Source organism: Sus scrofa, chromosome 18 (genome assembly GCF_000003025.6).
Source record: "Sus scrofa isolate TJ Tabasco breed Duroc chromosome 18, Sscrofa11.1, whole genome shotgun sequence".
Taxonomy (NCBI): Eukaryota; Metazoa; Chordata; class Mammalia; order Artiodactyla; family Suidae; genus Sus; species Sus scrofa.
Window position 1 is genome coordinate 48,769,139 of NC_010460.4, and position 13,569 is coordinate 48,782,707.

At 42.2% G+C, this 13,569-nt stretch overlaps 1 protein-coding gene across 1 annotated transcript in view; it reads left to right on the top strand.

Moving 5' to 3' along the window:
* Window positions 11,383-13,569, top strand: part of LOC100525140 (up-regulator of cell proliferation) — a 36,538-nt gene continuing 34,351 nt past the window's right edge. The window contains 1 exon segment of the mRNA XM_021079349.1: window positions 11,383-11,507. Coding sequence (XP_020935008.1) covers window positions 11,494-11,507 — 14 coding nt within the window. The 5' untranslated portion in view covers window positions 11,383-11,493.

A 13,569-nucleotide genomic window follows, 5' to 3' on the forward strand; every position in this document is an offset into this window, starting at 1 on the left:
TTGCTGAGGCTCTGGTGTAGGTTGGCACATACAGCTCCAATTTGACCCCTAGCATGGGAACCTCCATATGCTGTGGATGTGGCCCTAAAAAGACAAAAAACAAAAACAAAAAATACATGCAGAGCCTAAGAGACCTATTGGACACCATCAAAAGGACCAAGAAATGTATTGTGGGAGTCCCAGAAGGAGAAAGGAGAAAGAGGCAGAGAGAATATTTGAAGAAGTAATGGCTAAAATTGTCCCAAATTTAAAGAAAGGTATGCATGTAAACATCCAACACACTCAGTGAATTCCAAGTAAGATGAATATAAAGAGACCCACACCAAGACACATTGTAATTAAACTTTCAAAGGACAAAGAAAAATAAATCTCTAAAGCAGCAAGTGAGAAGGACGTAATTACATAGAAGAGATCCTTAAAGAGAAAATCTGCAAATTTCTCATTAGAAATCTTGAAGGCCAGAAGACAGTTGACAGATACATTCAAAGTGTTGAAAGGAAAAAAACCTGTCAACCATGATTCACACATCCAGCAAAACTGTCCTTCAAAAGTGAGGGAGGAATCCAGACATTCCCAGGTGAACAAAAGCTGAAGGAGTTTGTGACCACTAGACTGGCCCTGGAAGAAGTGCTCAAGGGAGTCCTGCAAAGGACATTAGACAGTAAGCTGAAGCTGTATGGAGAAATAAAGATCTCAGTAAATACATGGGCAATTATAATAGCTAGTAGTATTATAGCACTGGTTTGTAACTGCCCTTTTTGTTTTCTACATGATTTAAGAGACCAATATATTTGAAGTAAACCTAATGTAATAGCTAGTATTACTGTAACTTTGATTTATAACTCCAAATCTTGTTCTGTAGGTAATTTGAGACTGATGCATTTAAAGAATTATTAGTTTATGTTTGGTTCACACATTGTATAAAGATATAAATTTGTGGAGTTCCCATCATGGCTCAGTGGAAACGAATCTGATTAGTATCCATGAGGATGTAGGTTTGATCCCTGGCCTTGCTCAGTGGGTTAAGGATCCTGCATTGCCATGAGCTGTGGTGTAGGTCACAGACATGGCTTGGATCTGGCATTTCTGTGGCTGTGGTGTAGGCTGGCAGCTACAGCTGTGATTCAACCCCTAGCCTGGAACCTCCATATGTTTTAGTTGTGGCCTTAAAAAGACCAAAAAAAAAAAAAAAAAAAAAAAAGTGACATCAACACTTAAAGAGGTGGGAACAGAGTATAAAGGTGCAGACTTTTAATTTGTTACTGAAGTGAAGCTGCTATAAATTCAAATTAGAATGTTACAGTGTTGGGACACTAATGTAATCCCCAAGGCAACCACAAAGAAAACTCTAGAATACACACAAAAGGAAATCCAGGAGGAATTTAAACGCTTCACTACCAAAAATGAACTAAACACAAAAGAAGAGAGGAATGTAGGGAATGAGGGACAAAAAAGCTATAGGCCTACAGTAAACACAGCACAAGGACAGAAATAAGTGCCTCCTTATCAGTAATTACTTTAAATATAAGTGGATTATACCCTCCAATCTCAAAAGACAGAGATTGTCTGAATGGATTAGAAACACATGATCCAACTGTATGCTGTCTCTATAGAGACTCACTTGATACCCAATGACAAACCATTTTTGAGAGAGTGAAAGGATGGAGGAAGATACTCCATGCAAATGTAACCAGAAGAGAATGGGAATGGCTTGTTTTAGTTGCAGAGAAAATTGGCTTTAAATCATAAACAGTTACAAGAGACACAGACATTACATGCTAACAAATGCTTCAATACAGCAGGAAGATAGAACAATTACAAACATTCATGCAGCTGGCATCAGACCATGAAAACATATGAAGCCAAAACTGAGAGAATTGAAGGGAAAAATAATTCTATAGTAATGACTGTAGAATCCAATGCTTTACTCAGAATTATGGACAGAACAACTAAATAGACGATAAGTGAGGAAATAGAAGACTTCAACAACTCAATAAGCTAACTAGATGTAATAAACATACACAGAGCATTCCACCCAGCAACAGCATATACGTTCTTCTCAAATGCATATGGGACACTTTCCTGAATAGACTGTATGTGTGGCCACATTTTAAGTTACAATGGTTTTAATAAGAAATCACACAGAGTATCTTCTCTGACCACAGTGGGGTGAAGTTAGAAATCAATAACATAAACTGGAAGATTTACAAAATTGTGAAAACTAAGCAGTATCCTTTTAAACCAGCAATGGATCAAAGAAGAAATCTCAAAAAAATCAGGAAATGGTTTGAAGGTGAATGAGAATAAAGACAAAAAATATTAATACTTATGGGATGTATCAAAAGCAGTACTAAGGGGAAAATTTATAAATGCTTACCTTAAAAAAAGAAACATATAAACAGCCTGACTTTACAATTTAAGGAACTAGAGAAAGATGAACAAACTAAATGCAAAGCTAGCAGAAGGCAGAAAATAGTAAAGATTAGAGCAGAGATCAAAGAAATAGAGAATAGAAAAAGGGAGTTCCTGTTCATGGCTCAGTGGTTAACGAATCGGACTAGGAACCATGAGGTTGAGGGTTTGATCCCTGGCCTTGCTCAGTGGGTTAAGGATCTGATGTTGCCATGAGTTGTGGTGTAGGTCACAGACATGACTCGGATCTGGTATTGCTGTGGCTGTGGTGTAGGCCGGCAGCTACAGTTCAGATTCAGCCCCTAGCCCAGGAACCTCTACATGCTGTGGGTGTGGCCTAAAAAGCAAAGAAAAGAAAAAAAAGAAAAAGAAAGAAAATGTATACAGATTGGAAGGGGAGAAAGAAAACTGTCACTGTGGGAGTTCCCACTGTGGCACAACAGGATCCATGGCATCTTGGGAGCGCTGGGACGCAGGTTCGCTCTCTGGCCCAGCACGTGGCTTAAAGATCAGACATTGCCACAGAGACGGCTTAGGTTTTGACTTTGGCTTGGATCTGATCCCTGGCCGGGGAGCTCCATATGCCGCAAGGTGGCCAAAAGGTAAAAAAACAAAACTGTCACTATAATGACATGATCTCACATGTAGAGAACCCTAATGTCTCCACACAACTACTCTTAGAATAAATGAATTTAGCAAGGTATCAGGATAGCGGGATACAAGATTAATATGCAGAAATCGGTTGCGTTTCTTTAATAATAAAATATCAGAAAGAGAAAGCACAAAAAATCCCATTTAAAATCGTGTTCAAAAAAAACAAAATACCTACAAATAAACTTAACCAAGGAGGTGAAAGAACTATACACTGGAGGCTGTAAAACAGTGATAAATGAAATGAAGACCATTCAAAGAAATGGAAAGATAACCCATGTTATTGGATGGGAAGAATTAATATTGCTAACATAGCCATACTACCCAAAGCAATCTACAGATTTCATGCAATCCCTATCAAAATACCCATGACATTTTTCACAGAATTAGAACAAATCATCCTAAAATTTATATGGAACCAAAAACGACCCAGAGTTGCCAAAGCAATCCTGAAGAAAAAGAATGGAGCTGGAGGCAAAACCCTTCTGGACTTCAGACTATACTCAAAGCTCTCATCATCAAAACCGTGTGATATTGGCACAAAAAGGTGCATATAGGTCAATGGAACAGAATAGAGAGCCAGAAATAAACCCACATACACATGTGGTTAATTACTCTACAACAAGGGAAGCAAGAATATACAATGGAGACAAGACAGTTTCTTCAAGAAAGGGTGTTGGGAAACTTGCATGTAATGAAATTGGAACACTCCCTCACAACATACCCCAAAATCAGATCGGCTGATTTATAGATCCATTTGTTTATTTATTTGCTTTTTAGAGCCGCACCTGTGGCATAAGGAAGTTCCCGGGCTAGGGGTTGAATCAGGGCTACAGCTGCTGGCCTCCACCACAGCCATAGCAATGCAGGACCCAAGCCATGTCTACAGCCTACACCACAACTCAGCAATGTTGGATCCTTAACCCACTGAGCGAGGCCAGGGATGGAAGCAGGGATGAGGACATTGATACTATATTACCATGGAGCTCATCATCACCGCGGAGCCACGCTGGGAACTTCCTAAAGATCTAAATGTAAGACCTAACATTATAAAATTCCTAAAAGAATACATAGGCAAAACATTCTCAAACATAAATTGTAGTCATATTTTCTTAGATCAGTCTTCCAGGGCAAAAGAAAGAAAAACAAAAATAAGCAAACTGGACAGCATCAAATTTAAAAGATTTTGCGCAACAAAGGACACCATCAACATAAAAAGACAACCAATGGAATGGGAAAAAGTATTTGCAAACGATGTGACTGAAAAGGGGTAAATATCCAAAATACACCAACAGCTCATACAACTCAGTATAAATAATAACCCAGCAATCAAAAAATGGGCAGAAGACCCAAAGAGACTTTCTCCAAAGAAGACATACAGATGGCCAACAGGCACATGAAAAGATGCTCAACATCACTTATTATTAGTGAAATGCAAAACAAAACCATGGTGAGGTGTTAGCTCACACCAGTCAGAATAGCTGTCATTGAAAGACTACAAATAAATGCTGGAGAGATTGTGGAGAAAAGGGCACACTCCTACACTGTTGGTGGAAATGTGAATTGGTGCAGCTGCTGCAGAAAACCCTGTGGAGGGTCCTTTAAAAACTAAAAATAGCTACCATGTGATCCAGCAATCCCACACCTGGGTATATATCTGAAAAAGATGAAAACTCTAATTTGAAACGATACATGCATCCCAAAGCTCATAGCAGCATTATTTGTAATAGCCAAGACACAGAAACAACCCAAGCGCTCATCAACAGATAATTGGCTTAAGAAACTGTGGTGTATATTTACTATATATATATATATATATATATATATATATATATATAAACGAAAGCTTGCCATTTGTAGAAACATGGGTGGACACTAAGAATATTTTACTTAGTGAAGTCAGTCATACAGAAAAAGACAAATATTGTATGATATCACTTATATGTTGATTCTAAAAAATAATACAAATGAATATATACACAAAGCAGAAACATTCTCACAGACATAGATACAAACTAAGGGGGGAGGGGGAGGAGGGATACAGTAGGAGTATGGGATTACCAAGCTACCCTACGAAAAATAGATAAGCAGCAAGGATTTATTGTAGAGCACAGGGAACTGTATTTAATATCTTATCATAACCTATAATGGGAAAAATCAGAAAAATATAACTAACTTTGCTGTATACCTGAAACTAATAACTATATATGTAAGACATACATACATATATAGGACAATATGTATGAGAATTTCTGGCCTCGTTTTTCTGTTCCTTTGGTCTATATGTCAATTCTACAGGTTTTTGGTTTTTTTTTTTTTTTTTTTTTTTGTCTTTTTGCCTTTTCTAGGGCTGCTCCCACGGCATATGGAGGTTCCCAGGCTAGGGGTCTAATCGGAGCTATAGCCACCGGCCTATACCACAGCCACAGCAATGCCAGATCTGAGCCCCCTCTGTGACCTACACCACAGGTCATGGCAACGCCAGATTCTTAATCCACTGAGCAAGACCAGGGATCGAACCCTCAACCTCATGGTTCCTAGTTGGATTTGTTAACCACTGAGCCACGATGAGAACTCCTACAGTTTTGATTATTGTAGATTTGTAGTTAGTTTTGAAATCAGTATATGTGAGTTTGAACTTTGTACTTCATTTTCGGTCTGTTTCACTTATTCAGTGGTCCTGGAGAGTCCATATAAAATTTAGGATGAGTTCTTCTCTAACTGTAGAAAATGGCTTGGAACTTTGATAGGGATTTCATTGTCTCTGTAGTCAGTGTCGGATTCGTTAACCACTGAGCCATGACGGGAACTCCGATTTGCTGCCTTTTAAAGGCTAATATTCCTTTGTATTTGTATACCATGTTTTTCTTTGCTCATTAATCACCCATTGACAGACATTTATCCTGTGTGCAATATCCCAATTATTGTGAATAATGTTGCAATGAAGTTCAGATGTCTCTTTGAGATTCTGACTTCAGTACTTTGGGATATAGACCCAGACGTGGGATTACTGGATCTCTTGGCGTTTCCATGTTCAGTTTTTTGAAGAACCTCTATAGGTTTTCCATAGTGGCTGCAGCAATTTAAACACCCAGCACCAGTGTACAAGGCATCCCATTTTTCCACATCCTCGCCGCATTTGACATCTTCTGGGGTTTTTGGTAACAGCCGTTCTAACAGCTGTGAAGTAATAGCCCCCCTGGCTTTTTTTTTTTTTTTTTTTTTTTTTTTCCATTTGCGGTTCCCTGACGGTTGGTGATGTTGAACATCTCATATACCTGTTTGTATGAAGGACATTTGTATGTCTTCTTTTGAGAAATGTCAACCAGTCCTTTGCCCATTTTGTCATGGTTCCTTCTGTATTTTGGATATCAACCTCTTATCTGACATATGGTTTGCAAATATTTCTTCCATTCCTTAGTTTACCTTTATATTTTCTTGATTGTTTCTTTTGCTGTGCAGTAGCTTTTTAGTTTGATGTAATTCTACCTGTCTATTTTTGCTTTCATTGCCTGAAATTTTGGTGTCATCCAATAAGTCATTGTTAAGCCCAATATTTTGCTTTCCTTATGTTTTTTTCTAAGAGTTTTATGGTTATGGATTTTATGTTTATTTCTTCAATCCATCTTGAGTTGATTTTTTATGTGGTGTGAGATGACTCAACTTCATTATTCTACGTGTGTATATCCCGTTTTCCTGTACTGATTATTGAAGAAACTATCCTTTTCCAATTGTGTATTTTTTTTCCCCCCTTTTTTAGGGCTAAGGCTGCTGCTTATGGAAGATCCCAGGCTAGGGGTCTAATTAGAGCTGCAGCTGCTGGCTTACACCACAGCCACAGCAATACTGGATCTGAGCCACATCTCCAACCTACGCCACAGCTTGTGGCCATGCCGGATCCTTAACCCACCAAGAGGCCAGGAATCAAACTCACATCTTCAGACTGTGTTGGGTTCTTAACCTGCTGAGCCACAATGGACACTCCCCCAATTCTGTATTCTTGATATACTTCTCAAAGATCAGTTGATAGTAAATCTGTGGACTAATTTCTGAGCTCTCTACTATGTTCTGTTGTTTTATGTTTGTTGTAATGCTAGTACCATGGCTTTGTAATAGCTTTTGAAATCAGGAAATGTGACACCTCCAGCTTTGTTCTTCTTTTGTAAAATTGTTTTGGACATGCAATTTTACAGGGTCTTTTATGGTTCCAAGTGAATTCTAGGATTATTTCTTCTATTTCTGTAAAGAATGCCATTGGAATTTTGATACGGATTGCACTGAAACTATAGATCACTTTGGGTAATATGGACATTTTAACAACATCAATTTTTTCGATCCATGAACATGGGATGTCCTTCATATTATTTGTGTCGTCTTTGATTTCTTTCATGAATGTTTTATACTCTTTAGTTTCAAGTCTTTCACCTGCTTAGTTAAGCTTATTCCTAAGTATTTTATTCTTTTTGATGCTATTGTAAACAAGATTATTTCCTACTTTCCTTTTTGGATAGGCTTTGGTTTGTGTATAGGTTTTTGTCTGCTTCTTTCGGTATGTTGATATTTGTATCTTGCAAATTTACTGAATTCATATAGTGATTCTAATGGCTTTTGGTGGAGTCTTTTGGGTGTTCCAGATAGATCACATGATCTGAAAACAGAGATACTTTTACTTCTTCCTTTCTAATTTGGATCCCTTTTATTTCTTCTTACTGCTTAACTGCTCTTTCTAGGACTTACAGCGCTGTGTTGAACAGAGGAGGCAAAAGACAGCATTCTTTTTGGGGGGTTTTTGTTGTTTTGGGGGTTTTTGGGGGTTTGTTTCTGATTTTAGGGAAAAACCTTTAGGCTTTCATCATTGTTCTGGGGGTTTCCATATATGACCTTTAATATAATGAAGAAGTTTCCTTCCATTCTTAGTTTTAGGATTTTTATTGTGAAATATTATTGAATTTTGTTAAATGCCTTTTTTTTCTGCATGAATTGATATCATATGTTTTTTTTCCTTCATCATATTAATGTGATATATTACACTGATAGAATTTCATTTGTTGGCCCATCCTTGTATTCTAGGAATAAATCCACTTGGTCATAGTATATAATCCTTTTCTATTTTTCTGTGTTCTGTTTGCTAGTATTTTGTTGAGGATTTTTGGTGGAATTATAGTTTATAATTGTTATATCTTATACAATTACTTTTTGTCCAAGATGTGTCTTTGTCTTTTTAAGTTTTTGAACTGAGGTCTATTTCATCTGAATTAATATACCCTACCAGCTTTCTTTTGATTAATATTTACTTGGAATATCTCTTTTTATCCTTTTACATTTAATCTTTTTCTGTCTTTAAATCTAAAGTGTGTCCTTTTAAGACTACATATATATATATATATATATATATATATATATATATATATATTTGGATTATTTTCCTAATCCATTCTGCCTATCTCTGCCTTTGATCAGACCATTTAATCCACTTATATATATATATATATATATTTTTTTTTTTTTAGGTTCCCAGGCTAGGGGTCTAATAGGAGCTACAGCTGCCAGCTTACGCCACAGACAGAGGCAATGCCGGATCCTTAACCCACTGAGCAAGGCCAGGGATCAAACTGGCAACCTCATGGTTCCTAGTTAGAGTCCTTTCCGCTGCACCACTACAGAACTCCTAATCCACTTACATTTAAAGTAACTACTAACAAGGAGAAACTTACTACTGCCATTTTGCTACTTAAAAAAAAAAAGTCTTATAGTTTTTTGGTCTCTATTACTGCCTTGTTTTCTGTTTGGCTCTTTTTCTTTTTGTAATGATATATTTTAATTCCCTTCTCATGTATACTTTTCTGTATATTCTATAGATATTTTCTTTGTGGTTACCTGGGGATTACATATAACAGTCTCAAGTTATAACACAATCTAATTAGGATGTTACCAACTTGACCTCAATTGCGTACAAAAACTCTACTCCTATACTGTTCTGTTTCCTCTTCATCTTATTAATATCACACATTACATCTTTATACATTGTGTGTCTAATAACATAGACTTATAATTTAATAATTATTTTAATGCATTTGTCTTCTGCTGAAATACAAAGTGGAGTTTCTGCCAAAATTAAGGTAATACTGGTTTTTATATTTGTCCAGGTATTCATCAGATCTTGACATCTTCATGCTGCTGTAAGTTACTGTCTAGCATCCTATCATTTCAAACTAAAGGACTGCCTTCACTATTTCTTACAGATCAGGTAGTATACAAATAAGTTCTGCTCTGTTCCATCCAGTTCAAGGTGATGGGGTCAGGGGAGTGGGAAGCAGGATGCTACCTGCTCAAGAGCAAGACCACTGCCACACTGGCGAGGGTGTGGGGCAATAGTAAGTGAAAATGCCACAAAACCTTCCTGCCATTTTAAGGATGACCTTTTCTTGCTTGCTGTAAAATTGGGACTTTTCCAGAGCTCCTACGAAATTAGTTCAGACAGCTTCTGGTTGTTTTCTTCATGTTTCTGTGGGAAAAGGAGTGCTTGAACTTCCTAGTCTGCCATTTTGTCAAAACACTGGTTTTTAACCAATTAAATTTGCAGTGATAAATTGTGAAATTTATTGAGAGTTTTGGGAAGTTGGCACTCCCATCAGTGCTGATGATCGTGCTGGGACAGCAGTCTGTGTGTGCGCGTCTGTGTGTGTATGTGTATATGCGTGTCTGTAAATATGTGGACTAGCTTATATGTGTGTGCGTGCGAGAGATTATGTATGTATCTGACGAGATTAAAAACACTAGTATTATCTGACTCCGAGGAACCTGGCCTAAAGAAATACTCATGGATATGTATGGGGAGTTTGGGCTATAAGAATATTTATTCCTTTCCTTACAATAATGAAATACTAGTAGAAAGACATATGTTTAATAAGAGGGGTTGGTTAAAGGTGGTCCAGCACACAGTGAAATGCTACATACCTGGTAAAACTCATCCTGAGGAAGAATAATTTCATCGAACTGACATTATTATTTCCAAATAGATTTTAACACCAACTGCTTATTTAAAAAAAGGATCTAAGCGCCCTCATTCCAGTGGCAGTCATTACTGTCGTGAATCAGGCCATTTAGCAGCTGCCCACTCCCCAAACGCTTCTGTAACCCTGGTCCTCTTGGACTTACCCCGACTTTGGGTCTCACAAGTCCTGTGGCTTTACTTACAGAGTATTAATTCTGAACTCTGAACTCAAGGCAGCGACTGTAAGATCCATTTTCGGAACCAAGGAGGCTGCAGGGATTCTTGGGAGGTTGAGACCATTTACCAGGCAATGCATTAACCACTTTACAAATATTAATTCATTCAATTCTCATAGAGACGAAGAGACCTATTTTATTATCCTCGTTTTTCAACTGAGGAAGGTAGAGCCCTGGGAAGGTTCTAACTTGCCTCACGTTCCAGAGCTAGTGATTGGTAGAGTTGAGATTTCAACCCAGGTATGATTTCAACCCAGAGCCTAGGCTTTCACTCACAGCTTTTGCTTTCTCTTGTTCTTATTAGTGGACGAATAATACTTAACATAAGAGAAATGTCATCAACAATGGTTTTCATTGTCCAGAGCTTTTTATTAAGTGTTTTTACTTGCAAGAGGCCATTTACCTGTGAAAATTCATTTTGCTGAGACAGGAACGGAGGCTCCATGTACCCAGAGTAGATGCTGTGAAACCCAGTGCAGGACGTCCAGACTCAATATTATTGATAAACAATACGATGCGAATAATGATAAAAAGTGCCCACGCTCCTCAGGGCTTCACAATGTGAATTCACACACGTTTTACAAGAGCTAACTGGCTCTCAGAGGCCAGCGACGCGGGCGAGACAGCACATCACGTAAGAAACAGCAGTTATTGCTTTGCTCAACAACAACGCCTTGCACGCCAGAGCTGAAGACAAGGCTTTTCGCAGGGAAATGAAACTCACATCGCAGGGAGGTGTGGACCTCACCTGGCTGCTGCCGCTGCTTCGTGGCCCCTGGGCAGGTTCTCGGCCGCACTGGCCCCGAAGGCGCCTCCCGAGGAGTCCTGGCCCGCGGGCACCCGGGCACCTGGGCAGATGGGCGGGTCCGGGCTGCGGGTCGCGGCGGACCGCCCTCGTGCCCGTGGCAACCCCGTGCCCCCGCCGCCCCCGGGCCGCGCCGAGCTGACCCCGGGCCGCCTCCCCGAGGTCCCCCGCCCCCGCCCGGGCCGCTCCGCGCCGGGACCCGGGCGCCCTCCGCCGCCGCCGGGGCCGCTCGCACCCTTCTCGGGCCGCCTCGGCGCCCTCCCCGCGCCCCCGCCGCCGGGAGCTGCCCCGGCGGGCGGCGGGCGGCCGGCGGCCGGCGCGAGGCCCCTCCCCGGCGGAGTCGCTCAGCGCGGAGGAAGCGGAGGCGGCGGCAGCGCCGAGACCTCGCCGCGCTCATGGCGTCGCCCGGGTGAGTGCGGCGCTCGCGGCCGCGCTGGGGAGGGGGCTGCGGGGTGGGGGCTGCGGGCGGCCGGCGGCGGGCTGCGGCCCTTCCCGGCCGGCGGCCCCGGACCCCCGCCCGCCGGCGCGCCAGGCCCCGCGGCCCTCTCCTGCCGACCTTGGGCGGAGGCGGCCGGGGCGGGGGCGGGCGGAGACGGGCGGGGGGCGCGGGCGGAGTGGGGATCGCGGCGCCGGGGGCGGGATCCGGGGCGGGGGGCGCGGGGGCCGGGGCCCGGCAGCGCGGGCGCGGCCCCCCCCCGGCGCCCCCGGCCTGGAGCCGCGGCGCCCGCCACCCCGCCTTCCGCATCTCTTTTCTCCGCTTGCTCGCGTTGGAGTTGATGCTGGGTTCTCGCCGCCGTCGGGACGCAGCCCGAAAGTCCCCACCGTCGGCAGCGAGGGCCGGGCAGACCCTGCTTCGGCCTGGCCTGGGCCTCCTGCTTGGGCCGGGCCGCGGGCCGGGTTACAGGGGGTGCCCCTATTCTGACATCATCTCCATTCTCCTGTCCTGGCGTTAAAACGTGATTTCTTTTCGGAAATGCGGGTGACACACAGAGTTTGCAATTTTATACAATCCTTACTGCAAAATAAAACCTCGGCCATTCATTATGATTACTTTTTGTTTTGGTAATTTAACTAGTCTCGAAAGCTGGGCATGACAGAATTAATCCAACAGCCACGCTTCGCAGAGGAGGAAGATTCGTCTCAAGGTCATTGCTTTAGTTGGTATTGGACTTTATTTGACTGTTGTCCATCATCCAGAGTGTCTTCAAGCTTGTGGCTGGCATAGCCGTTCAAGTTCATCCTCACACCTCACAAAGGGCTTTGACTGGGGCGGGGTTGGCGTGGGGGCTGCTGGGGGTGGCGATGGTGGCCCTTAGGCCCCTTGCCCGTGAGGCCCGAGCCGTGCCCTGAATGCACTGGGCCTGCATGGAGCAAGCTGCGTTTGACTCGAGCCAAGTCATGGGCATTTTCCATCTACCTGCAGTCTTTCGAGGTTCGGGGAGGAGCAGTCAGGAGTACCCAGTACTTTGAGCTTGTAAATAGAATAAATAGCTCATCTCTCAGAAGGCCAGGCTGATTCATCGAGAGGTTGAAGGTCCCACTGCATTCCCAGCCCTCTTGTCACAACAGGGTGAGGCAGAGCAGGCTGAAGGCAGCAGGAGGGAGGCTAAGCCTGTGTGCCGCTGCCATGAGACCTTTACAAAAGTGATGGGGCATTTGGCATCCAAGCCCTCTACTTGGTAGATCTGGGTCTATTGGGGCGGTCGTGCTAAACTCTGTCCCTGTGTCAGGTGGTCTTAGTGCAGATTTGATATTTGCAGTTCTGTGTATGAGCTACCTCCCAAGTCTGCGTTTGGCATTAATTTCTGAGGCATACCCATGGCAAAGCTGCCACAAAGTGTTTAGTGGACTTTATTTTTTTTAATGATTTTTATTTTTTTCCATTATAGTTGATTTACAGTGTTCTGTCCGTTTCTACTGTACAGCACAGTGACCCTGTCGTATGTAGTATACTTTATTTCATTTCATGGAAAGAACCATGTGCTTATGTACGAATGTGGGGACGGTTCACACCTCAAGAGGTCTGTACGCTTTGCTGGTAGACCAGAGTCTAGCCAGCGAGGCCTGGTTTCCTAGGATTCTTTGATCTCTCTCAAGTCAGCAGACGTTCAGCCTCCTAGACTAGGTGCTGTGGGAACAAGTCCAACGATTCAAGGCAGGGATGGGAGGGGAGCCTTTCTTTCTGCTGGGCTGGTCATGGAGAAGCCTCCGAATCTGGCGTTCTTTTCTTTTTTTGAACATTTTTTGAAATTTATTTTTTTAATCAAGGTATAGTTGATTTACAGTGTTGTGCCAATTTCTGCTGTACAGCAAAGCGACCCAGTCGTTCATATGTATACACATTCCCTTTCTTATATTATCTTCCATCATGGTCTATCCCAAGAGACTGGGTATAGCTCCGCGTGCTATACGGCAGGACCGCACTGCTGATCCATTACCAAGTGTAGTAGTTTGCTCACTCCGAGCTTCCC